The sequence below is a fragment of the Crinia signifera genome, chromosome 1 (genome assembly GCF_055691185.1).
Source record: "Crinia signifera chromosome 1, ASM5569118v1, whole genome shotgun sequence".
Lineage (NCBI taxonomy): Eukaryota > Metazoa > Chordata > Amphibia > Anura > Myobatrachidae > Crinia > Crinia signifera.
In genome coordinates, this window is record NC_139217.1 from 245,614,291 (window position 1) to 245,642,025 (window position 27,735).

General features: G+C 43.7%; 1 protein-coding gene across 6 annotated transcripts; it reads left to right on the forward strand.

The window, feature by feature from the left end:
• Window positions 1–21,797, forward strand: LOC146072398 (uncharacterized). 6 transcript variants are annotated; one of them, XM_083179661.1, is made up of 6 exons: window positions 1–173; window positions 4,811–4,843; window positions 10,459–10,536; window positions 16,251–16,374; window positions 18,804–18,936; window positions 20,723–21,797. In XM_083179661.1, exons 4-6 carry the CDS (start codon window positions 16,340–16,342, stop codon window positions 21,005–21,007), a joined length of 453 nt encoding a protein of 150 aa, XP_083035787.1. In that variant the 5' UTR covers window positions 1–173; window positions 4,811–4,843; window positions 10,459–10,536; window positions 16,251–16,339; the 3' UTR covers window positions 21,008–21,797. The 6 variants fall into 6 exon arrangements, 3 of the variants coding, with proteins under 3 accessions (XP_083035787.1, XP_083035793.1, XP_083035780.1); XR_014473117.1 differs by lacking the exons at window positions 1–173; window positions 4,811–4,843 and adding exons at window positions 7,005–8,524; window positions 18,536–18,621 and having other exon boundaries at window positions 20,723–20,968; XR_014473120.1 differs by lacking the exons at window positions 1–173; window positions 4,811–4,843; window positions 18,804–18,936 and adding exons at window positions 7,004–8,524; window positions 18,536–18,621 and having other exon boundaries at window positions 20,723–20,968.
• Window positions 21,798–27,735: the final 5,938 nt, after the last annotated feature.

Here is a 27,735-nt window from a genome sequence, read left to right on the forward strand (position 1 = left end):
ACCAGCGGCACTTATTGGGCGGGCGCTGGCAGCTGGAGGAGAGAGCAGAGCAGATCCCGACCCGAATCCCCTGTTTAATAGGAAGAGCGCTAGCGGCCGCTGGTGGATGTTTCTCTTGTTCTGTGCTTCCCTGCCGCGTGCTGTTTGTTGCTGGTCTCCCCGGGTTTCATCAAGTATGCAGTGTGTGGGGCGTTTTTTTTAGACACATGTGCAGTGTCTGGGGTGCTTGATATATTTGTGTTTAAACAGAAAATGTTTAGAATATGGTCCACGCCTAAAAAACAAGTGTACAGCATTTGGCCATAGTATTTGTGCTCCACTATCAAGTGGACAGTATCTTCTATCTAGGTTCTCTTTAAAATGAATGATGTTGAAGTTAGCTTCTTATTCGAGCTAAAGCTTGCTATTTAGAGCATTATATTTTGCAATGCTCAATGAGTCTCTTAGGCCACAGATTTGTCACCTGTAATTATTATTATCGTTTATTTTTATGGCGCCAGCCCTGCACGTTAAAGGTTGTCATCTGCCTGCTGTCCAACCTCATCCAGAGCCACAGCAACAACCAGGACAACTTTGGTCAGTGTCACGCACCTCAGCTGAGGTTCTGCAGCATAGACACACGTACCTGGTGTTCTCTTTGGACCGCACAAACCAGAATATTCTCAGGGGCTCCGATGGTGGGCGCATGCGCAGGGTCATTTTAGGGTGTTCGACGGATGCACGCACCCAAGTGTGCCGGCAAGGGGAGTGGAGGGGCGGCCAGAGACGAATTTCCCATTAGGCACGTAAGGCACCGGCCTAGGGGCGGCACATGTTTGGGGGCGGCACTTGGATGCCTGTGATAGTACTGTCAGGCCAAAATGTACCAATAACTGCAAAATATACACTGTACTGTACTATATTCCATCTTAAATAGAGTGTAAATGGATAGGACATGCAGATACTGCCCCTATAAACTGTCCTACTTAGTAAACATTATTGTTGTGCCTAGGGGCGCCCTCATCCCTAAATCCGCCCCTGGGGGCGGCGGGGCGGGATATTTTCATATGGGAACGCCCAGTGTTTCATAGGTGTTCCCATAAGACCGCTGGACATTCTCATTAAAATGCCTTGATGACATGGGTACAGGCAGGGGTGGCCAGCTGACATCACCAGATGTCAGCTGTCTGCCCACTTCCTACCAAGAGTCCGCACATATTTAAGGGACTTGAGTCCCTTTTATATGCGTGCTGACCATCCAATGATGTGGGTGGATGCTACTGTGTAACATTCATTTGCAGGCCCTGGGAGGGAATAGCCCTTGTGAATGGGTGGTGGCCACCCCACCATTCGCAAGGTGGGGTTTGGTGGATTCGCTAGGCTGAGAATTCGCAGTAGGGATGGCCATCGTTGCCATTGCCATCGATGGTTGCCATCGATGGCAATTCTGCAACAGGCCATCGATAGTGCTAAACTATGCAATGGATGACCATCGATATTTTTACATATCGATGGTCATCCATTGTGTTTGATTGATTGACCTGTGGGCCAATCAAAACACAGGGACGGGGCTTCGCGGGTGTCAGGGGGCGGAGCTATGCTCAGTGTCCCAGCACTTTAAAAAAAAAAAAGCAAAACATCGTTTTGCTGTTCCATCGATGGAGGGAAACCATCTGGTTCTCCCCCATCGATGGCAAAAGTATTCGACATCGGCCATGAACCATCGATGATTTAGAATCATCGATGGCCATCCCTAATTCGCAGCCTTGGGAATCAACCCGAATAACCCCCTCAATCTGCTAAACTCTCTCCCTAATACCCTGACCCAGTGGTTCCCAAACTTTTTAGAATCACAGCGTACTAGAGTATCAGAATTTTATTCATGTCACCACTTTACCAAGTTTTTTATTGAAAAAGTTCTAAAAGAAATATTTATTTAGTTTATTTTTCATCTTTAGATTCAGTTATGTGGTGAGGAACCATATTTATGTCTATTTTTCCACATATGTTATGATTGGTAGTAACAAGCACTGGTTTTGCCTATTACATTGACCAAAATGCACCCCAGGGTGAAACCACTGCCTTAACCCAAACTGATAAACCAATAATATCCCTAATACCCTAAATCCATCCTACAAATTAACGCTTCTTCCCTTATCAAAACTGATAGTTCAAACTGAGATGGAGAACCTTTAGCCCTCCAGCTGTTGTTGAACTACACATCCCAGCATGGCCAAATAGCAAAACTGTATCCAGGCATGTTGAGATGTGTTCAGCAACAGCTAGTGCACCAAAGGTTCCCCATCTCTGTGCTGAAAAAAACTCTAATCGTATTCCCAGTATCCTAACCCAATCCAGCAAACCAGGCATAGCTAAAGCTATGGCAGGGCATGCTGGGATGTGTAGTTTCACAACAGCTGGAGGGCCAGAGTTTGGACATGCATGTCTCCTTCATATTCCTAGTAATATTATTTGGCGTGGCACTAAGCCACGTTTATCAGGTGGTCGCTGTGGAATGTTGTTTTTTTTGGAGGGGGGGGGGGGTTGCTAATGATTTGCCTAGGATTCTGAGAAGCCTTGAACAGGCCCTGGTCTACCCCAATAGGTCTACAGCAGGGGTAGCCAACTCCAGTCCTCGAGAGCTACCAACAGTTAACATTTTCCAGGTCTTTATCTCTACCTGTGGATCTTTTGTAATTTGGCAGTGAGTAAAGCAGGCATTACCAACCACGGTCCTCAAGGCACACCAACAGTGCAGGTTTTAGTGATATCCAGGCTTCAGCACAGATGGTTTAATCAGAATCCCTCAGATACTAATTGTCACCTGTGCACAATCCTGGATGTTTAGAAAACCTGCACTGTTGGTGTGCCTTGAGGACTGTGGTTGGGAATGCCTAGAGTAAAGAGTGCGCCTGTGTACCTGCTAGGCGGTCTGGAAAACATGAACTGTTGGTAGCTCTCGAGGACTGGAGTTGGCTATCCCTGGTCTACAGGATGCAAAAGGTAGATATATGACATGGGGGGGTGGCAGCACCAGTGACTGCTACAATCGGCACACATCAGGCAGGAGGAGAGGACAGACTGCAGTCAGTGTTCTCCCTGAATGGACAGGCAGACGAACAGGCTGGCTGATGGAATGGCAGGGGTAGAAGGACGTCCAGCCCCCCTAAACAGGCTTAGGCCTGGGTAAAAAGTACTGGCACCCCCACCCACTTTTGGTGCCACCACCTACTTTTATTCAGTTTTGCTTTATAAGTGTAGTTTCCAATTGGAAAGCGCAACGGATTTGTGACCTCAGCTTTAGTTGCAGTTCTGCAATTGAAGCATAACTGCAACTGCAGAGAATCACAATGCAAGAGCCGCCCAGCATGTAAAAATGCTGCTAGCACAGGATAATCCACACACTGAAGCATTCGTAATCACATCACAAGAAATAAGTAATGCCGTGTTCTCACTGCGAGTGAGAAATACACAGCTTTTCCCCGGCATTGAAATGCCGGGGACTGCCGCACTGGACCCCCGTTCTCACTGCAAGGCAAATTCCAAGATGAAGATGATCTACCTGGGAATTTGCCTTTTAACACGGGTTTTTCGGCAGTGTGAATGGGTCAACCCGTGTCTGCATACCCGGATCTCTGACACGGGTAAAAATAAGGGTTTTACCCGTGTCTGAGATCCGGGTATGCGACCTGTTCACACTGCCAAAAATCCCGCATTAAAAGGAAAATTCCCGGGTCTATATGCTAGACCCGGGAATTTGGCTGCAGTGAGAACGGGGTATAATGGACCATTTTAGTTGACTCGGGGCTAATCAGAATGATGAGTATGGGGGAAGATGTGTATTCTACTTCACATGTGATGTTTCTATGGGCAACCAATCAGACCCGAGCAGGCATTCCCAACCACGGTCCTCAGGGCACACCAACAGTGCAGATTTTAGTGATATCCAGGCTTCAGCACAGATGGTTTAATCAGAATCCCTCAGATACTAATTAAGTCACCTGTGCTCAAGCCTGGATATCTACAAAACCTGCACTGTTGGTGTGCCTTGAGGACCGTGGTTGGGAATGCCTGCTCTAGAGGGTGCTAAATAAATAAGAAGTAGATTCTGATTGGTTGCCCATAGCAACATCTCATGTGAAGTAGAATACACATCTTCGTAAATTTCCCCCAATGTGTTAAGGCAATTGCAGCGGATGTCAGATGCATGCGCTGAAAACCCCCATGACACTCCTGCATTTTTTTCAACCACTCCCTGCAAATGCTCATAAACGCCCACCACCTGTCAATCAATCTGCGATACCATCCTGACAGAAAGAAATGCAAATCATAGGTTGCACACAAGCGATAGGTTCACAGCACATGTGCATACATCCGATAATTGGACAATCTGTGATTTAGCAACATTACAACTAAACGCGATTAAGGCCCCTAGTGCACATCATACCTTTAAACATGCATGAATTATACAGGTTCTATGAAATTCAGGCTTGAAGTCAGCCAGAGAGCCTGTGTAGTTTATTAGTGTCCTGGTTTTAAAGGGATATAAGCCTACAGTATATGTCCATGTGGAAGGGAATATAGATTGTAAGCTCACTAGGGCAGGGACTGATGTGAATGTTCAACTATACTCTGTAAAGCGCTGCGTAATATGTATGCGCTATATAAATAACTTAATAAATAAATACATCATTGAATCTTGACTGCTTTAAGGTGAGGTCATCTGGCTTGACTGACCCTTCCCAGCATCAGTAATTTACAGCAGTTGTATCTCATTGCAGGAGCAGTGCAGCCTTCATCTTAAAAGTATAACTAATTTTGTCTTTTGCAGAGTTCACCGTCTTAAGACTGGATGGTATTTAAGGTGATTGGTGCAATTTTAATCATAATTCTTACACATACATGTGGTTTTATTTGCTGTAAATGGCCATGCCTTTGCACTTAGCATTTTTAAAACTGCACAATGTCTTGGAGATAGTTCCCTGATCCAAAAGCAACAGAAAAAAGATTGTTGAACTATTTTTTTAAAAACAAATGCATTTAAATGAGGAAATTTATCACAGAAAAAACTATATATGGGGGAAATTGAATGTTTTAAATCATATAACACGAAATTGGTTTACCAAATTTGGAAACAAGACCATCGAATCTGTGTACTAAAGCCTTCCAGTTTACCTTCGATTTTTCCTCTTGTGATGAAATACCCCAAGTTGAGAATCGTGATCAGAGTGGTCCATCAAAACATAATGAATCATCCTTAATAAAAGATGCAGGCATAGAGGATGACCAACTGTATTGTTTATGTAAACACAAAAACAACCCTGATGAACCTTATGCTCAATGCAGTCGATGTAATGGCTGGTTTCACCCATGGTGTGTTGGCTGCAAAAGTATCACTGACATCCATGTTATTTCACCATGGTTGTGTCCTCTCTGTGAGCCAAAGAAATAAAAAATACTGGACATATATGACGATACTAAATCAGCTCCTGGTGAAACAGAAAAAAGAACAAAACTAAATTTGTTACCGAAATGCATTCCATTTGATGTAACAAGATATTATTTATCTGATGAAAGGGAATGTTTCAGTAATAAAATATAACATATGTGTGTCCTTAGAAAATGAGCAAAACACAATCAAATTGATGCAATTGCAGCTACAAGAGGGATGCAGTAATATACATTTAATTTATCAATAAAAAATACTGCTACCTAATATTTATAAAACACAATTCAGTCCATGATTAAAGCTGATCATCTTTTTATAAAGGAATTCATTACTAAAACATGTCCATCTAATTTCACAATGTCTCTATCAACTGAGGAATGGAACCAAATAAAATGAGAAGACAGGACAGGTTATCGTGTCCTTAAAAGTGAATGGACTGAGACAATATCAATAGAATAAAAAATAAGCTCTGCGTTGAAACGTTCAAATACAATTTGATTGAGATAAACTGGTTCCAGAAAAAGACATTGAGTGTTCTGGTGTTCTAAGGGACAGTGCACGTTTGCAGGATGTATGAAGTACAATATATTACAGTACCCTGAAAACCAAGTAAAGAGCATTGTCAAATGTTTATCAGTAGAAGTTAATGGGTCAATAAATTATAAGTGCACCTAAACATTCAAAAGGCACACACGAGGGAAAGAGAGGGATAAACCGAAAGCACATCTAAGAGAAATGAGACCAGTGCTATTGCACGTGAAAAAGCTAATGCTAACATAGAACTGCTAATTGCAGGGAACATGGATGAAATTAAATCAATTGATATTCTTCAGAAAATATAGAGTGAAAAAAACTTTGAAAATAGACACGACACAAATGAATACTTGATGAAAAATACAGTTGCTACAAAGCATGCATAGATATAAAGCACATAGACATGCATGGGCCATGTTGAAAGATTTGCAAGCAGCAGGGTAATGTTTTCTGTACCTAGATTCAACTGGCTCTTCAGTAATAAAGCCAAAAAGACATTAAAAGCAAAATTCTGTACTACACACTCTGTAGTTCTTTGACCAGTGAAACAGGATTCACCATCTCCGTGGCAGAAATGTTGTCTTCAGATCAAAGCACACCCACTATTCTGCATTGGCGATCCTGTTTATGGCCCTTATTTTGATCGGCACGGTACGGCCCGCGTGCGGCCGTACCGCCGATGTTTTTTGTCTGCACATGCGCAGAGGTCATTCTGCGCATGTGCAGCCCCCTTCGCCGCAGACGGATTTCGTCCGCCGCAAAGGGGGCGTATAGGGGCGTGAGGGGCTTCAGCCCCTCATTTCCCTATGTGTACGCCCCGCGTTTCATGGGCGTTCCCATGCAAACGCGGGGCGTATGCATGGTAATGAGGGCATGACGCCCTCATTACCATGACATGGGGGCGGAAAGCTGACGTCGCCGGATGTCAGCTTTCAGCCCCCTTACAAGCTCCCACACGGACGATTGTCCGTGTGGTCTGAGCTTGCGGGAGCTGCCGCGGCGTGCGGGCCTGCCTTCGATGGTCGTCGACCATCGAAGGCAGGGGGCAGCTCCCACCATGGTGGAGGCGTAGCCTCCACCATTTTTGTGCGGATCGCCAGCCGTCCGTGTATGGACGGCCGTGGCGATCCGTCCGGTGGGCGGCCCTTGGTTTGTGCGGTCGGAGCCCCGTGTGCGGCTCTGACCGCACCAACCAGAATAAGGGCCTATGTCATGATTTGTTAAGAGTATGCAAGAGAAAGCTTAGTCCACAAACGGTTGAAATTGATTTTAGCTGGGCTCTAATCCATGTATCAGCACAGACTTTCAATCATAATAACATAATGGACTATTTAAAGAAAGGTCTCCTTGTTTGCAATGGAAAAATTTCATGTACTTTTACAATTCTCCATATATCTGCTGCACTTATGATAAAACTTATGAACATCAAGCTGTCAAAATTGAAGGCAAGCAAAGCTGCAAAACTGTTTTTCCTTACTCATTTGCATTACTGCAGAATGCAGGTAGTCTTGGGGAAATTTAAATTCAAATATTACGGATTACATGTCTTCTCAGTGGAGAAGGAAACCAATGTATGCAAAGCAGAATTGCATGAGGCCATCAACATTCAGAAAATCGAAGGGATTGAAAACATTTCAGAGACTGAGATAAATGAAGAATGGAATATTAAGAGGGATTCACCATTTTGAAAGACATTTTCGAAAATGATTACAAAACAAAAGCAGATGATGCAACAGGAGAGATAATGTGCTATACTGGCATATATTAATAACCCTGCTTTAGACATATGTTGCCACAATGCCATTATGGAGCAGAATATTGTTAAAAAATGTGAGTCTTCTCAAAACTCATGACGCTAATGCAACAGTTGAAAATTGGTTCAGGACTACAAAGAAGGTAATTTTAAATTATAGACTTCATCGAAAGGCCAGGACATTTTCTACAGTGTATGTATGAGTTTTTGCAGGGATGAATGAAAGAAAGAAATTGGTTTGAAGTTTTTCAAATCTGTACAAAAATTTGAGACTAAAAAAATATCAAAATGATAGAACTGAACAGGAACATCCTACCCATTTAGAATAGTGGCAGAAAATAAGAAAAAATAAAAGTAAACAGACAAAATATCCACATCAAAATCTGCAAAACAAGTTGTTCAAGCAAACTGTCCAGCTTGGTCTGGGAAATGGAAATTTTGGAAAAAATGACTATTATCCAATACAACTCATGTACTGTTGACAATTTGCTTTTTATAATTCATATGGAAAAAATAAAATATGATCTTAAATGGGTTAGATGGTCTAAAAGCATAGGATTCAACCATCTAATACATTACTGATGGTCCATCAGTATTTTCTGAGGAAAGATTGGATTAAAGGAGAAGTTTAGTGGTTAAAGCACCTAAATAAATTTCAAGGCTGAACTGTGTGGGGACACACATGGAAGTGAAGAGGATTTGGTTGCATGTTGTTTAAATTATCTACCTACAACAGTTAAGTCTATCTGCAGTGGACCTTTTTGCCCAGACCCAGTTACCATTAGATCGTCCAATCTTATTGAAACTTGGTAAGAACATTTCCTTTTCTTTTTTTCTCTCTTTCATTAAATAAGAGGTTGTGGTATGTGTCAACAGTCATAATATTGACATTCATTATGTCGACATGGTCATAGTGCATAAATTGACCATGTAAACATTCGATGTTATGAAATGTTGGGTACTCTTTACCTAGAACGGCGCCCACGATTGAAATCGCGGGCATCGCGGGTAAAATCGCGGTAATCGCGGGTAAATCGCGGGTACATCAAAATCGGGTACCCGCGATTACCGCGATTTTCCCATAGAGAACAATGTTAAAAAGCCTGATTGACCGCGATTTTAGCGTTAAATGCCTCAATGCCCGCGATTTTCCCATAGGAATCAATGTTAAATGGGCTACAGAGCCCAAATAGCCCCAATTAACCCTTAAATGTCCCCCCAATTTTTGTACGCCACCCCACGATCCACGCCAACCCGAAGCGTGGCGAGCGCAGCGAGCCCGCGAGGGGCGGCGGTACGCGTCCTACGACCTTTTCATGCCCTACTATCCACGTCGGCGTGGAGTTGAGAATAGAATAGTGTGGCGAGCCCCGCGAGGGGACGCGGATACCTTCACAGTTATACGCGTCCCCTCGCGGGCTTCACAGGTGTCCGCGTGGCCACGGACACCTGTGAAGCCCGCGAGGGGACGCGCTTACCTGTGAAGGTATCCGCGTCCCCACGCGGGGCTCGCTGCGCTCGCCACGCTTCGGGCTCGGTGGCTCGCTGCGCTCGCCACACTATTCTATTCTCACACCACGCCGACGTGGATAGTAGGGCATGAAAAGGTCGGAGGACGCGTACCGCCGCCCCTCGCGGGCTCGCTGCGCTCGCCACGCTTCGGGTTGGCGTTGATCGTGGGGTGGCGTTAAAAATTTGGGGGGTCATTTAAGGGTTAATGGGCTCTGTAGCCCATTTAACATTGATTCCTATGGCCAAATCGGGTGGATTGAGGCATTTAACACTAAAATCGGGTCCATCGCGGCTTTTAACATTGCTTCCTATGGGAAATCGGGAGCATCGCGTCGCGGGCATCGCGGGTACGTTTATGGCCGGCCGCGACGCGACCGACGCGATTTTTCAGGTTTAACATGGTTTTCAATGGGAAAATCGCGGGCATCGCGTCGGTCGTGTCGCGGGCAGGCATAAATGTACCCGCGATGCCCGCGACGGGCGCCGTTCTAGGTAAAGAGTACCAAATGTTGATATAATAAAATGTAAACATATAATTTTTGTTGGCCCAGTGATGATGTACCTGCTTCTTGGGCAAATAGTAAAACTAGCAGGGCATGCTGGGATGTGTAATTTAACAACAGCTGGAGTGTCAAGGTTAGCCATCACTGCCCTATTCCTTGCAGTCTAATCCTAACACCCCCCTCTGCAGCTAAACACTAACATTTCACCCTGCAGAATAAACCATAGCGTGTGTCCAGCAGTCCAACCCTAAGGGAGGTATTCAATCACCGGCGACCATCTCCCCACGGGGGAGATGGTCGCCTGGCCCAATTCAATGCTGTCTTCCCCAACAGCATTGAGCAGGGCTTCTCGGCAGAACGAGCCTGACTTCTCTAGCTGCCAGGCTCGTTCTGTCGGGAAGGGACGAGCTGCCGGCTGCAGCTCGCCTCTTCCCGGCCGCAGCTCGCGGCCACGCCCCCTTCTCGCTCCCTGGCAGGCGGGACATTGAATGTCCTGCCAGCATCTTCTCGGTCGAGCTGACTCAGAACGGGACAGGGTCACGGCAGCAAACTCAACCGCTGTGACCTAAACATTGAATACCCCCTTATGCTCTGAGACTTTTTAACACATTGCAAAGTACAACAATGTATGGTCAATTTGATGGTCTGGTAGCTAGTTCAATAAATAAATACATTTTAAAATGCAGATAATGTTTTTTAGCATTAACATTATGATGTTATTTCCTCAGTTGTGAAGACCTTGGGAACATCCAAACTGTACCTAATACTTGAGCAGATGGATATATAAGCAGTTGCAAAAGAAAATGGTAAAATCTTTTTTTGTATTGGATTTTAAACAAAATTATTGCAAATATTCGCTACAAACACTCTCATGAAGGTGTTGGAGATTACCCCCAGATTAGTGGATAGATCTCCTGCATCGAGAGATAATACCAGGGGTAACATACTGTACATAGTAACATAGTAATTAAGGCTGAAAAATGATGTTAGTCCATGAGTTCAACTTCTTTAACTTGTAACTACTGACTTGACTAAGTCATATCTATAGAATTTCCTTAGTGGCCAAATAATGTAGTACACAAAAAGGAAAAGGATGACTCTTTTTTTTGGGGCACAACTTACAATGATCTATTATGATCTTTCAATTCTACATGAAAAACCCTTACTCATATCACTACAAAAGTCACTGCTGCATGAGAGGAGTATTACAGGAATTACATTTTTTTATATGATTTTTTAAATGCATATAGGTGAAGGGGTGGGAACACCAAATAAAAGTGGTACAAAAAAATCCGTGCAAAAATTAATTGAGTGTTACAGCCTCAATTAATTTTTGCACGGATTTTTTTGTACCACTTTTATTTGGTGTTCCCACCCCTTCACCTATATGCATTTAAAAAATCATATAAAAAAATGTAATTCCTGTAATACTCCTCTCATGCAGCAGTGACTTTTGTAGTGATATGAGTAAGGGTTTTTTCATGTAGAATTGAAAGATCATAATAGATCATTGTAAGTTGTGCCCCAAAAAAAGAGTCATCCTTTTCCTTTTTGTGTACTATTGTAACTACCTATGACTCATGGGAGCACCACCAATGAGAGGCATTGATAGGACCAAATGGTCCAGCTATTATAAATATGTTGGTTAACTTAATTGTGATAATTTGAATGTGTCAGTGCTAGTCACCCCCCCTCTTTTCCTGTTTGGCCAAATAATGTATCCAGTTTTGATTTAAATTAATTAACAGTAGTTGCTGTAACCACCCCCACCGGCAATGGGTTCCAGAATTTTACTGCTCTAATGGTGAAGAATCCTCTTAATATAGTATGGAATTTCTTTCCTTGAGCCTCAGTACATGCCCACGCATCCGAAGTACTGTATAGGCCTTCTAGTGAACAAATCATTTCCCAATTCTGTATTTGAATATAGTAATCACATCACCTCTCAACCTCCGTTTCTCCAATGAATAGGGGTGATGGGGGGGGGGGAGCACATGCAGAGGAAGAGGGTAGGTGGGTCATAAGGTTTCATGCACACACACAAGGGATCACACACTGGGCACAGATAAAAGGGTACAGTGCTCCAAGGGCATTTACCAAGCAGGGTGGTGAGCTCCAGGCACAAGGTCAAGTGGAAACCAGTGGCAGGGCAATCCAGGCTGGTCATAGCAGCAGTGTCATCACTGTGCTGATGCTGGAGGTAGGCCCAGCACAGTTTCCCCCTCATGGTGCAGTTACTGGAGGAGGGGGTGCTAGGACTGCTAGGCGGGGAAGAGGGTGGCACAATATCTCTGGGGAGTGGGTGGCACAGGACACACATCTCTGGCGTCTGGAAAAAGAGTGGGGGATGGTCAGCACAGGGCACATCACCAGCTATTGGGGGGGGGGGGGGGGTGCAGGACGTGCATCTCTGGCATCTGGAAAGGGGTTGGGGGAGGTCAGAGCAGAAAATGCATGGTTACTGCAGCAGGGTGTCAATCAATTTGCTGGCTGTGTTCGTATGGACATCTTGCTCATGCAAGTCATGCGGTCATCTGATAATCGCTCATGCTGCAAATTTGCAGCACAGCGTACCGGTATGAATTGGGCCCCAAGACCTCCGCCCTAGTTAGAAGCATCTCTGGCATCTGGAAAGGGGGTGGGGAAGGTCAGGGCAGAAAATGCATGGTTACGGCAGCAGGGTGTCAATCAATTTGCTGGCAGTGTTCGTATGGACATCTTGCTCATGCAAGTCAGTATTTATTTATTTATTAACAGTTTCTTATATAGCGCATACATATTCCGCAGATCTTTACAAAGCATAGTTATGAGCAAACACACATAACAAATTACATTACAAGACAGTTTAGGACAAGTACATGGTTAATACAGATAGTTGCATCAGGGGACAGGACACTGAAACAATCATCAGGGTGGCAGAGGTTCATATATTCTAAGAAAGGCACATGAGGAGAGAGGGCCCTGCCCGTGAGAGCTTACATTCTAAAGGGTAGGGTTAGACAGACAGGGGGAGAAGTGAGCATAAACAGGTTAGGATAAGAGATGGTCGGGTTTTATGCAGGAGGGTCGGAAGAGGTCAGCTTAGTCTTTCATATTTTAAGACTAAAAAAGCGCTGGGTCATCCAAGAGTAGACAGCAGAGAGACAGTTGGAGATATGAGTTAAGATGGAAGGAGAGCGATCAGGAAACGAGGGGTAGATTTTAGTATTATCAGCATAGTGGAAGTCGAGTGAACAAATAAGTTCACCCAGTATCATCTGATAATCTGATGCAAATTTGCAGCACAGCGTACAGGTATGAATCGGGCCCCAAGACCTCCCCCCCAGTTACAAGCCAGACTTTTTCCTCATATAAAGCACTTATTATAGAATGCACCTAGATACTCCCCCTTTGCCAGCTTGTAAAAGTCATTTATAGCACCCCCTGTAGCTCCCTACTATGCAGCACCTCAAATGCCCAGTGGTGCAAGTAGTATTGTTTTCTTGGTGGTACTGCGCTGTAGGTGTGGACACATGGCATGAGGGGGTGTGGTGACACAAAGTTAGAGGAGTAGCTACATGGTCATGTTATGCCACACACTGTAATGCCCATTACACATGATGCCACACACCATAATGTCCATTGCACATGACGCCACACACCATAATACATATTACACAACACCACACCGTAATGCCCATTACATGCTATGCCCCACATGTATAATACCTTGCAGAGTTCAGCGGTAGTAGTATGGAGGAGGAGGCTGTGGTCAGCAGCAATGTGGTCAGTGGTGGTGTGGAGGAGGCTGTGGTTGTGTTCTGCAGCGGTGCAGAGGAGGGTGTGGTCGGGACAGGCGAAGTGACGGCAGGGACAGGCGGAGTGCTGGCAGGGAAAAGCGGAGGGATGGCAGGGACAACAGAGATGGAGAGTTACAGCAGGGACACAGATGGACAATAGAGACACGGACAGGGACATCACACCCCTGCTGTGGTCCTGGCACACAGCCCAACACTTAGTGAGACTGCCATAGCACTTTCTTTAAGGCATTAACACCCTCCTCCCCAGTATCACCACTGATCCTCAACCAGTGCTCAATAAAAGCCAACAGACTGCAGGTGGAGCCCTTATACTCACCCTAACCCAGTGTGAGCCCCCTACACCCCCCTGTGCCTACTATAGCCCTCAATTGCCCCCTAATAATAAGTGTGGCTTTTACAAACCCAGATTGCTCCCCCCTCCCCCCTACTATAGCACTCCACTGCCCCCTAACCCAGTGTTGCTTCTACACACCCAGACACCCCCCCCCACTATAGCACTCAACTGCCCCCTAACCCAGTGTTGCTTTTACACACCCAGACCCCCTTTCTCCCCCCCCCCCCCCCCCCAGAATCTCACATGTGCTGCCACTGACCACCCTTCAGAGTCAGAATCGTCCCACAGACACACCTCCAGGGAGCTGGAAATACAGTCCGCCCATGTCGCACACCGCGCAGTGAGTCTGCATAATTGATTGAGTGTGTGCAGGAGCCAATCTTGAGGGAGACTGCCTTGCAGGCACATGCCGCGCCACCTCCCAGAGCTTACTCCTGCACCCGCCCGGCGCACGCTAACTGCAACTGCCTGTCACTCACTGACGGGTGATGGCACCCGCTCGGCTCTCCCGGAGCTTGCTCAGTTCTCACTCCCCATGCAGCTGCCTGTAGGAACACGTGCACCGCGGCACCCCTGTCACAGCGTTTGGGTTTGGGAACCACTGTGCTAACTGACATCTTTAGGGAATGTAGTTACACTGACCATATTCTAAGTAGAACCTTGAGAGTAGAAAGCTCTTTCCTCTTCAATAGAACTCCAGCTATTAACAAAAAACTAAATATGAGTGATAGAGAAATAGCTTTTTTTTAGAAAGGATCACCTACTTAGTGAATCCATTTCAGACAAACCGAGATTCATTTTCAAGAAAAAAAACACTCAAAAACCTACTTGCCTCTTACCCCCTTTGTGCCCTACAAAAAAAAATAAAGACAACAAACTTAACCGGTTGCAACCAAAACCCAATGTTTTTTTCAAATGTGGAGCTACCCGGTTCTGCACATGCCAATATGTACCATCTAAGACTTCCAAAATATATTTAGATGGTGAAGACAAAATATATCACATTAAAAACTTCATAAATTGTAATACCTGTTTTGTGATATATATGTCTTACAATGGGGCAGATGTATGAAGGGTCGTTATGGGGGAGAAGGGGTATCAGCGCACGTTATGTGCACTGATACCGCTTCTCCCCCATGTATGAAGCGGCCGGGATGCGGTAATGGACAGGGGCGCTATGCGCCCCTGTCCATATCGGCGCTGTTATCAAAATGATAGGCTAGCATCAGGCTGGCGAAGCCCTATCTAAACAGCAGGGACAGCGCTGTCCCTGCTGTAAGGTCTGGGCTGCGCTGGGATCTCGCGTGAACAGCGAGATCCCGCGCATGCCCAGTGCGGCCGGCCGGGGGACAGGAGATAGCGCATCAGTATTAACTGATGCGCTATCTCCAGAAAGGGACATCGCCGAAGGGGGGAGTTAACGCTCCCCCGCTTCGGCAGACAAGATGTTAATACATCTTGTCGATGTCCCTTCCTGCTTCGCCTCGCTATTGAGGCGAAGCAGGAAGTATCATAGCGGCGCGATAAGCGCTGCTATGATACATCTGCCCCAATGTGCCTGCAATCTCTGTTACATCAGCAGGACTCCACTTAAGCAGAGATTTCTCTAATTTAGGAGAAACATTATAAATAAAGTGCCGACATATAGATTGTCAAGACAGTTTTCCACTGTCCATAATGGTGACCCTGGGACTCTACGCCTAACAGGAGTAGAATTTATCCCTGCTACAAAAAGTGGAGGGGACCGTTTTAAGTCCCTATGTAAACAAGAGGTACATTGGATGTACCGAATGGTCTCCCTTTTTCCCAAAGGCCTTAATGAAGCAGTAGAGCTAAATAACGTCATTTCACGTATATCCACCCAAAATTATATCATATAATGCTTATTCTCCACTGAGATCTCTCTCTCCTTGTTTAATTAAATTTTACTTTATAGGATATTTAAGTCAATTAGAACGTGAGATCCTCTATTATGTTCTACTTTCTCCATACCTATAGCTGATCATCATATTATATGTACAAGCACATAATGTACTCTGCTAGTTATTAGATATCTGTACGCATGTCAGTCAGGCCACCCCACTGATGAAGTCCATGTCAAAATGTGTAGGGAGGTGGCCTGTTTGACACCATTTGGAAGCAGGAGACGTGCAGAGGACCAAGATCTGTGTCGCACACCTAGAGACGCGCCACAAACAGGAGACAGTCCTGCTGTAGGTACCCGTGAGTGCACTGAGTGGCTCCAGCTCACGTTCTTTTACTGCCAGTGTAGATATTGTTAAAACACCATGCAGTAAACATGTCGAACATTTATCAATTTTAATTCATTAAATTAAGCCTGGCAATACTGCACTATTGGGTGCCCCTTTCTCATCTGTTGTCGTAGATTGTCTTCTGGTGGTCTCGTGGGAATTGAGACTGAACAAGGGAGCAGCGGTCCACAAATCGGACAAGTGTATCACTTAAATTAAGAGAATGTGGACTCAAACACCAGATTGCTTGAGTTTATTGTGAGTAGGTGTCAGAGTGCACCCATTCAGGATATATATATATATATATATATATATATATTATATATGAAAAATAAGAGACGCACACCATGAGCAGAATGTCAAACAGTTCATTTACTGATAACAATGCTCACATACATAGAGGTTTCAGCTTGCCAGCATACGGTGAAAACAGGTAGGTTTAAGATCAGCGGTACATGAAAGCACGACTTGTGGGATCTCCCTCCGTACAAAGAGCCTCTCACGCTGTGCAGTCGGAAGCCGCCAAAACCCGTCCTCGTTCACCCGGAGATGTTACTCCGGGTGAACGAGGACAGGTTTTGGCGGCTTCCGACTTAACACTGGTGGACCGTGGTTAAGTCCTGGAGATAGCTGCACACTACAGAGGAACACCTGATATTTATTATTTAAAGGGTTTTGCGCAGTGGTATCTTTTTTCATATGTATTATTATTATTATTTTTTTATCACTTTTTATATCCACACTGATTGGCTACTAGCCAGTATCCATGGCATCCCAAACTATGTATACGAAATTCATTGACTCAGTAGCCTGCTCCCATCAATTTGATTAGTTCTTACAAGATCAGTAGTTTTCTTCTAAATTAAAAATATGCCCTTTCCTAACCTCGTTTTTTTAGAAATATTCATATATTTGTGAATTAGAAAAGTGTATTGTTCTTCTGCCTTCTGTTGATTCCTATTTTTATATATATTCCTTCATACATGTATATCTATATTAATGTGTTCCTGATAGTCAGTTGTTTAGCTGTTAGTTTTTCCTTATACCCTATACCACTGTCATCTATATTTTCTATTACCGACTCCCAGCTCACTATATCACAAGTTGCTTATATATTATATATTTCTACTAATGTCCAAATATACTAAAACTAGAGATGTGCAGGCTCTGATTTACTCTGATTTCAAAGCAGGATCTTATTGGCTATCCCAAATTACATGATTGTTGTTGAGAGTTGATAGCCAGTAAGATCCTGCTTTTTAAATCAGAGTAAATCAGAGCCTGCACATCTCTAACTAAAACCCATCTATATTCTTATATTCATAGTTCCCCTGAAATATTGTATTATGTCCTCTTGTATGTTTACATTGGTTTTGGTTGTTGTGACGTGGGTCCTGTTTGCTTGGGTGACCATTCATACAATTTATTACTCCAACGTGTGCTGTAAGATGACATCAGATATGCACCAGGGAGTAACAGCCTGGTCCCCTGGGCAACAACAACAACAACCATACCTAAGATCTGTTGAGTGATGAATGGACCACACCCCATCCACATGCCTAGGTGCTTTGCATCGAGGTGCAGACCCCAAGTCCCGCATATTACCACGTGACCATCACGTTATCTGGCTCCAATCACACTGATTGGCTTCTAGCCCGTATTCATGGCATCCCAAGCTAGGTATACGGAATTCATTGATTTAGTAGCCCGCCTCCATCAATTTGATTGCTTCTTACAAGATCAGTAGTTTTCTTACCTAACCTCGTTTTTTAGAAATATTCATATATTTGTGAATTATAGAAATGTATTGTTCTGCCTTCTGTTGATTTCTCTTTTGATATATGCATTTATAAAATGAATGATCACTATGCACAGATGCTGATATTTTATTATTTGCATATTGGACAGCTTTGATAAAGCTGTACTCTTAGACAGCAAAATACGTCAGAAGCCACTGGGCCAGACCCCTATCTCTACTACTATTGATCGCAATCTACCCTAACTATCCAGCCACCCTTTTCTCACCCGGTTCTCCATTGCTGTTTATTCTAATCAGTCCATATGCCACATGGTCTGAACTGAAAACCACAACATCTTGGATTACAATTGTGCCCAACTGTTGCAATGCTATCCGACTGGATCATAAACCTCTAGCGGTACTGGCTAACTATTGACCCACTGTGGGCATATATTATGCAAGTTTTATTGTGCTTCTTTTGCCTTTAATTTAATTATCATGGCGGCATATTAGGAATGGTACATTAATTGCAACATCCATTGAACTTTTATGGTCGAGTCCATTTTATTACAATTGTTTTTGTGTTTATTAGTATCCTAAAATCATTCAAATTGTGTAATAAATTGATTGTTTTTCATCATCCAAGCACCACTTCTTTGTTTTCATCTATCTTGTCTTTAGTGTGGGACTGACCATCCCAAATCTAAGTCGCTGCTTTTGATAGATCACCCCTGGCAGCGCCTGCTAAGGTCCTGGTAACTACCAAGGTAACACCTTTTTCCTTTGTATCTCAACTGTTATCTGGTCGCGTTGGAAGATTGCTACAAATAACATTATCAATTCTATACCCTTTAAGATTTTTAAGTGACATGTCAGAGTCTATAACATACAAACTCTAGAGAAGATTGATAGACTTTTTTTTAAACTATTATATATTTTCCCTACCTAGGTATAATCCAGCAGTAGCAGTAACCTACAATGTTGGAGGACATTTTATTTGCTTCTTCAGCCTAACAGATGATGATTCCTGGCACTGCTATGATGGAATACAATTATTTAAAGATCCTGGAAAGGGAATTCAGGTAACCAGCACAGGAGTTAACATTAGAAGTTCTTGTGCCAGGCGTCACTGTAAGTCAGGTAATCATGGTTCGTCTCAATAATTCTTCATTGAATATTGTGCAGATAAATTTATATTGAAGGATTTTATATTTTTTACTCTAATGCACCCCTCCCCATATTTATTAGCAGTATCGGAACTCCACTAGCACCCTATACAGTAGCTTACATTATGGGTTTAATTCATGTTTGTAAGAAATGGACAATTATCATGCAACAGAGCAATTATCAGCAGATTATGCACATGTGTTGCAATTGCAATGTGCAGGTGCCACTGTGATTCTGCATGCAATTGCAAAGTGATTAACAGGAAGTGACCAATTGGAGGTTTAAACAGGGAGTTTATGGGAAGTGATTTTGTTTGAGTACAGTCTGTGTAGCCATAGACATAAAACATTAGAGCAGATGTTCCCTGTTTTTGCATTTAGGCTGCGAATATGTACACAATTGCGGATAAGCTTGAGATATCTTCGGTTTATCACTTAATTTTGGGGCGGAAGCAGTACTTGCTAACATTAGCAACTCCATAGCCTAGAGAATAATAATATAATGTGTAGAAACATGAATTAGGCCCTCTGAATGCCACCTTTACTCAGAATGCCTTAAGTCTTCAGCTCCTAAGAATTGGAAGTATTTAAGCACAGTTGGGTTCGGACTTAGCAGGCATGCCCAGGTCAGGGGCTTCCCTGAACCTTGTGTCACATGGTACGGCTCTGGGAAAAGGGAGGATGGCTTCTTGGCAAGGGGATGTGGCCATGCAGCCCAAACAACCATTATCATAACTCCTGAGGTACGAGAGATGCTTATCTGCCCCTGGAGACAGCTGTGACTACACTTTCGGCTCCTTCAGTGTTACAGGATCAGTACTCCATGTAATGTTACAGTGCAGCACACAGCTCCTGTCACTGAGGGGAAGCTTGCATTTTGATGATAAACCATTGGTGGCCAACACCCATGAGCATCCTCTACCCTCCTAATGATGCCACAGACCTGGAGAACATTTGGATTGTGCAGTGCATGCTGTTTGCTCAAGCGCATAGGCCAGTTTCCAAGGAACAATTTTGGAAACTGTCACAAAGGGGGACGTCTGGATCAGTGGCCTTATTAACAAATAAATATAATTGTACATTTGAAAGTTATTATTTGTATTCTTAAAAATTATCCTTGTTTTACATTTCCCTGATAAATCATTAAAAAATCAATAAACCATATATATTCTATAAATATTTAATAACTTGAACAACATGGTCATACAGATGGGGCAGGTCCCATCTTGGCAGGGGATGGCGATGGCGAAGCCAGCCACCATCCCCCGCCAGCGCCATCTGCATAACGAGAAGGGGACGCGCGCGCACGAGAGGCGCACGCGTCCCCTTCCGACGGCGCTTCCAGCCGCTCCCCGGGTCACCGCCGCCTGCCCGCACCCCCCCCCCCCTAACCCTGTCCGTCTCCATGAAGCGTAGACGGACAGGGTTCCCGTCGCCCCGCCGACGGAGATTGAGACGCGCGTGAGACGCACGCGCATCTCAGTCAGACGGTGAGGCAGGCCGCTGGCGGATCGCCAGCGCTGACATTCTGGCAAAACGCCAGCAAGGAAGAGGCCTGCCCCATCTGTATCTGCAAAACTAACATTAAAAAAAGCATAAATTGTTAAGTTTTGTACATACCAAAACATTGCTTTGGTACACCAGGATAAAACAAAATTGTAAATTCTAATTTAATGTTGAATTATTTATTTTTATTTTCTAGGAACCTGCAATACTAAAAGACAAGATTTCTGCACAGAAATGGGTGGAAGACCATAAACATACATTTGCAGATCAAGTTTTTATACCATCACTACTATCAATGACAGCAAACAATGCAGAAGTTTGCCTAAAAATATACCAGAATGACCAGAATTTGGATAATGACATGGATGACTGTCGCGGACATTTTATATTCCCTTTTACAGAGAAAGATGACAAGGAAAAACTTCCTAGAGAGAAAATATACGGTACTTATGTAATATCTGGGCTCCCATTTTTCTTATGAGACCGCCTCCCCTCGCGGGGCTCGCTGCGCTCGCCACGCTTCGGGCACGGTGGCTCGCTGCGCTCGCCACACTATATAAAATCAACTCCATGCGTAGTTGGATAGTAGGGGTATGAAAAAATGGGGTGCATTTAACACGGGAGCCCAGATAATACATAAGTACCAAATATACAAACAAAAACTGCTCGATCATACATTAAGTGGTTAATTTAATTATCCTTGAAATTTACCAGGTGTGAAAGTGGTATTTTCCTCGCAATTTAACACCTTGGGCTATTCAATTAGAATGTCTCTTCTCACTTCGTACTGTAATTTTTTTTTCTCTAGAGTTAACACAAATAATCTGGGGTGGTTTCCATAGTCTAGACCAGGGCAACACCGGCCCTCCAGAGGTTTGATGAACTACACATCCCATGATGCTTTGCATTAGTTTTGCTATGTGGCCATGCTGAAACTGATGCAAGGCATGCTGGGATGTGTAGTTCATTAACATCTGGAGGGCCGGTGTTGCCCAGCCCTGGTCTAGACCCTTGATGGCTAACCTTGACACTCCAGATGTTTTTAAACTACACAACCCTGCATGCTCTGCTTCAGTTTTGCTATTTTGGCCATGCTAAATCTGATGCAGAGCATCCTGGGATGTGTCGTTTAAAACATCTGGAGTGTCATTTGGGGCTAATTGAATAGTCCAGGGTGATCCATAAAATGGCATTAAATTATTCCTTTCATATTCTGTTTTGTTGTTTTAGATATTTATAAATAGATCTAAAACAATAGAAAGAAGCGCTCCATAGTGCAGTTTATCCCAATATAAAATATTTATTCTTTAAAACGTTCCACGGTTTGGACAACAAAGGTCACGTACCACATAAGGCGGTCTCAATACCGCACATTGACAGCATAGGATACAGTATTTCACTGTTTGCTGTCAATGTGCGGTATTGAGACCGCCTTATGTGGTACGTGACCTTTGTTGTCCAAACCGTGGAACGTTTTAAAGAATAAATATTTTATATTGGGATAAACTGCACTATGGAGCGCTTCTTTCTATCGTTTTAGACACATTTATTCCTGTGGATCCAGGAGCCCTCTGTGGGTAACAAGAAGCAGCCAGTCCTAATCACGGACTTTAGTGCGAGGGAAGAGCTGAAAGGTTTCCCTTCCCATACTCTGGGACTTGTAGTTCCACGAGAGGAAAGACTGTCACTTTCATAAGACTGGTTTTGCGCATTTCAATCTATGTTTATTTATAAATAGATATTCATGTTTTGGATAGAACTGTTATACAATTTTTTTTTTTTAGCTCCATTAATATATAAAAGTATAGTCCTTACAATTATCAGAAACTCTGGGTAAACTTTGGCCCTTATTCTGATCGGTGCGGATATTCCCGCATTCTTACGGAGCGGTCCGTACGCCACGGTGTTTTGCCGCGTGCGGCCAGCGTCCGTAGAAACGCCCACGTGTCCTCCGCATTCGGACGGACTCACTCTTTAAGAACAGGGCGTGTTTACGGACGACATACAAACCATGCGTGTGCGGGAGAAACACTCCGATTCTGCACGGTATTACAGAGTATTACAGAGTATGCTCGGGAATACCGCATCCGAACGGGAGCCAAGCGGTGCTACCGCACGTAAGCGGAGTATTTACGCCAAACAACCCACTATTATGTATCTTCTGCAATACATCACATGACCCACTTATTCAATTACCTATCCTCATAAAAAACTTCTTATTTGGAATTGGAATCAATTAGATGCCAATATATCCTTACAAGCATGCCTAACACATGCATTGCACACATTAACCCTTACAGCAATTGAAGCAGCAATGGTTTCAATTAAAGCACTGACAAGCGTCCTATTAGTGAGTAATGAGTAAAGGAGTAGATTCTATTGGGTTCAGGTGTTAATGCTTGTAGTCATTAGGCGGTACGTTCGCCTACCGCATGAACGAGTGGTGTCCGCAAAGCAATAGTACACTTGTGGACACCGCACATTTCTGCCCTTTTTGGTCGCGTGCATTCGGAGTGCTATCCGAATGTACGCCCCCCAACATAAGTGTACTCCCCCGTGTCCGCCCATGTTTCCGCCCCGTTTTGCCCACTTTGAAACTACGCCCATGTGTCATTCCGCATGACGCCCATAATACGCCCATATTTCCCGACTGATTGCGGTGCACAGTTTTGTACGGGATTTGCCCGAACAGGTACGGAGTCAATGCGTGGCACATGCGCGTTGCGTTCTCCACGCATGCGCAGACGCCGTAAAGACGCGATCCGAAAGTATGCGGTAAAGTACGCGTCAATCAGAATAAGGGCCTTTAATAGGATGAGAGAATCAGAAAGTGAGAGATTTAGTAAGAAATCTCCTTTTTTTTTTTTTTTTAAAGCGGCAATCAATTACACTGCATAATCAAACTGGTTTTGCAATGTAAATGATTGCCGCTTTAAACAATTTTTTTTTAGATTTCTTACCAAATCTCTCACTTTCTGAATCTCTCATCCTATTAAATTTCTCCCACAATTTCATTAAATATGGATCTCGGAAGCATTACATTTTAGTCAAGATTCTGAAGGCCTGTAAATCTTTTTAATGCAAAAGGATTATTACCAAAGGAGACTAAATAAATGCAGATTACACTCAAATGTCAAATTTGTGCACTTAGACTCGCTAAACCTTGCAAAACTGCAGCGACTTATTCAAAATGGCTAAATATGGTGCATGTGCCCACTTTGCCAGCATATTTCATGCCCTAACCAGCATTGGGCAAGATAAAATACAAGTGGTTCATATGTTAGTGACACCCCTCTGTTGATTTCAGGTGTCAAATGTATGGCTTAAGACTCATTAACCCTTGCAAAGCTACAGCAACTTATTCAAAATGGTAAATTATTATGCCCACTTTTTTCATGGCCAAACAAAATACAATTAGGTCATATGTAAGTGACATCCCTCTGTTGATTTCAGATGACAAATTTGTCACCAAAGACTCGTTAACCCTTTACAAAACTACAGCTACTTATTCAAAATGGTTAAATATGTGTATGTGCCCACATTGCCTGCACTTTTCATACCCAAACCAGCATTGGGTCAGACAAAATACAATTGGTTAATCTGTAAATGACACCCCTCTGTTGATTTCAGGTGTCAAATGTGGGGCCTGAGACTCATTAACCCTTGCAAAATTTAATAAGAAGCTGGAGCTCGAATAAAAAGTTAGCCCAATAAGAAGATAACTTCAGCCTCATATAAAATGATGTGTGGGAAGTTGCAGCCGTTTCCCCTTTGAGCCGTCCCAGGATTGCAAGCATTATAGAGCCTGTAGCCCTTTTGCACGAGATACATTGCATACAATCTCATTCCCTGCACATCAAATCTAATGGAAAACACATGCGATTTGGCCACTTTTTTTCCTGATTTCTCATCCCGATCCATCAGAATCAGATAAAAAGTGTCCAACTTGCACTAGTGTACGGGAAGCACAAGAAAAATTAAAGTACAAATACAATAATACCCCTTTCAGACGGCAAATGCCTGGGATCGGGACACAATCCCTCCTGGGAGCAACCCGGCATTTACGGTCTGTCAGATGCTGTCTCCAAGTGCTGCCTCCTTTATAGTGTGAATGGGACCCAGGTCTCTCGTCCAGGGTGCATTCACAGTACGCAGCAATCCGGGTCACAGTAGTGTTCAACTCTAGTTGTGACCATGGTTGAAATGCTCGGTTTTCTTGACCCAGGAAACATGGCTGTGGCGCTTTCAGACTGCAGATCAACCTGGGTTAACACAGCAATAGCCCGGATTGATTTGGCAGTTGGAAAGGGGTATAACAGAGACAGAAATTTCCAACAAGTACATTGCAAAGGAGGCTGGTCCATCTTCTGGGTAAACAGTGACTGGTTTAAAATGGGTGTGGATCAAAGAGTCTACAGTGGCTAGGTTAATAGGTCAACATGTGAAAAAGCCACCAAGCACTAGGTCGAGGTTCAATATGGTTCAGGGTGCCCTAGAACATCCACCAAGTGCCAAGACCATCTCGTAAAGTTGATTTTACCTACAGGATCAGGGCACCAACAGTGCAAAGCTTGCTCAGGAATGGCAGCAGGCAGATACAAGTGCATATTCTTGCACATTGAGATGAAGACTTTTGGAGTATAGCTTGGTGTCAAGAAGGGCAGCAAAGAAGCCATTTCTAGAGGAAAAACTTCAGGGACAGACTGATATTCTACAAAAGGGACTGCCAAGGACTGGGGTTAAGTCATTTTCTCTGATGAATACACTTTTAGTTTGTTTAGTGCAGGGGTTCTCAAACTCGGTCCTCAGGACCCCACATAGTTCACGTCTTCCAGGTCACCTGGCAGGTGCACTCATTACTCACTGACACATTTGAAAAGATCCACAGGTGGAGCTAATTATTATACTTGTGATTTTGCCAGGAGAAAACTGTGGTAGCACAAGAAGAGTTCGTGCTGGAAAAGAGTTATGCTGTTTGAGTGCACACTATATATTTTGATAATTTATACTGTATTGTAATGATGGATACAATATAAAATTTAACTTTTAATAAATTTATTTTTAAAAAGATTTCCTCTTTATTTTTATTCCTTTATATTCTTGGGAACAAAAGAGGATTTGGTTATCTAGGTGAAATATGGGGTTAAAATCATACACATTTAAACATGGTGCTCATACAAAGAGATGAAATAAGAAAGTGTAAAGGAGTAAAGTGTTAAAAAATGTCAGAGCCCGTGGTCTGCTGCACTTAATTTGATATTTTTTAACAATGTTACTGTAGGTCTCCCCTGGGTCTTATCGTGTCTATGCACTTATGCCTATATTTGGCTTATGCCCGGTTACCTACTCTGATGTATTACAAATGGGGATGTATGCTGATTACTACTGATGCCTAATTATATTGGCGTTTAGTTCAGCATATTCCCGTTATCCAAGAAAAAGGGGGGGGGGGGGGAGAAGAGAGGGAGATTTTTTGGCGTGGGGTTTATTGTATCTCCTCCAAGTTTGAGGTTATACCACTCCTTTTTTGCCAGGAGACCTGCAATACATGCACTGTGTGGGGTCCTGAGGACCAAGTTTGAGAACCTGTGGTTTAGAATTAGGGTACTTGTTTCCTAGAACGGTGCCCACTAAGCTATTTGCTTAGTGGGTATTCTGCGTAGGGAAATTGCATCGCATCGCATGGGACATTTTAGTGCTGTGCGATGTGATGTGATTTTTTTCATTTAATATTAGGTATACAATAATATCATTTTATGTCATAAAATTAGGTTTTATACACCCCTCCACTATCCACATTACCCCGAAGCGTGGCAAGCACAGCGGTACGCGTCCTACGACTTTTTCATACCCCCCACTATCCACGTCGGCATGGAGTAGATTTTATATAGTGTGGCGAGCGCAGCGAGGGGACGCGGAATACATGTAAAGTTATCGCGTCCCCTCGCGGGGCTCGCTGCGCTTGCCACACTATATAAAATCAACTCCACACAAACGTGGATAGTGGTGGTATGAAAACGTTGGAGTGGGGGGTGCGTAAAACATCATTTTATGTCATACAATGATATCAATGTATAGGTAATGTAATGGCATCGCACAACCTCTAAAATCGCATGTGATCACTTTGCAAGGAGTCTAATAGATCTGTTGAATTGTCTGTTATCTTAGACTCACATCATTTGCGCCTCCACAATGCTGCCATGTATGTGCTGTCTGCTGACTACACATGTCATGTGATGACCTTCTGCAGTAACTTGCTGGGGTCCTGTCATTAATTTTATTGTCTGATGGGGTCCCAGAGCAAAATAGTTTGAGGACCCCTGCCTTAGACTGTAGATTGTTTATTAGCAGAAACTGCAGTAATGAAACTGCACCGTCAAGACCTCTGAACTTTTCCTTTATATATACTGTAGTACAGACAGCTCTTTTTTCTTTGTCAAAGATGGGGAAGACTTCAACACATTCTTGTAGTTCTTTCTGTGGAAAAATTTGTCTAACTTTTCTGCACATAGAAGCACTGATACTTGTCGATGCTTTGTGGATTGGAAACGTTTGTTAGCTTGAGTGATGATGACATCACAAATTTCTTTTGCTGCAGTGGTTCTTGTTTGGCTGTCTTGCAAATACCATCGTTTATTCAGTTGATCAGTTTTAGCTTCTTCAGTGCTTTCACCAATTTCAGCTCCAATGCCATTCACTGCATTTACAAAACCTAGGACATGTCTTCGACCCTCTCTAAATCTGTTCTTCGCTTTTGCATTTCGTTATATAGAGGGGGAAATTTACTAAGAATACGAATACAAAAAATTGTATTCATATTCTTGATACGAATGACTACGACTGCATACGGCTGTTTCAGCCGTATGCAAAGTCGTGTTCTGGAGAGGAATTTACAAAGCAGTCAAATACGACTCTCTCTCCGACTTTCTCGGCTCCTGATTGGCCGCTAGACGGCCAATAGAATCATTCAGAGCAGAGGCGCGGAAGATGAAAGATCTCTGCGCCTCACCTGCGATGCGGGGAGCTGCTGGAATCGCCGGCATGTGCCAGAAGACCAGGACTTCCTTGGATCAAGAGGACTGATCTTCGCAGGAGGACCTGGGTGAGTTGGATTTCCATCCACAGGTCCCCCATGGATTTCTTTGGACCCGGACGCCGACACAGACGCCGCCGACATGGGGCCGAATGCCGACATGGACCAGGACACCG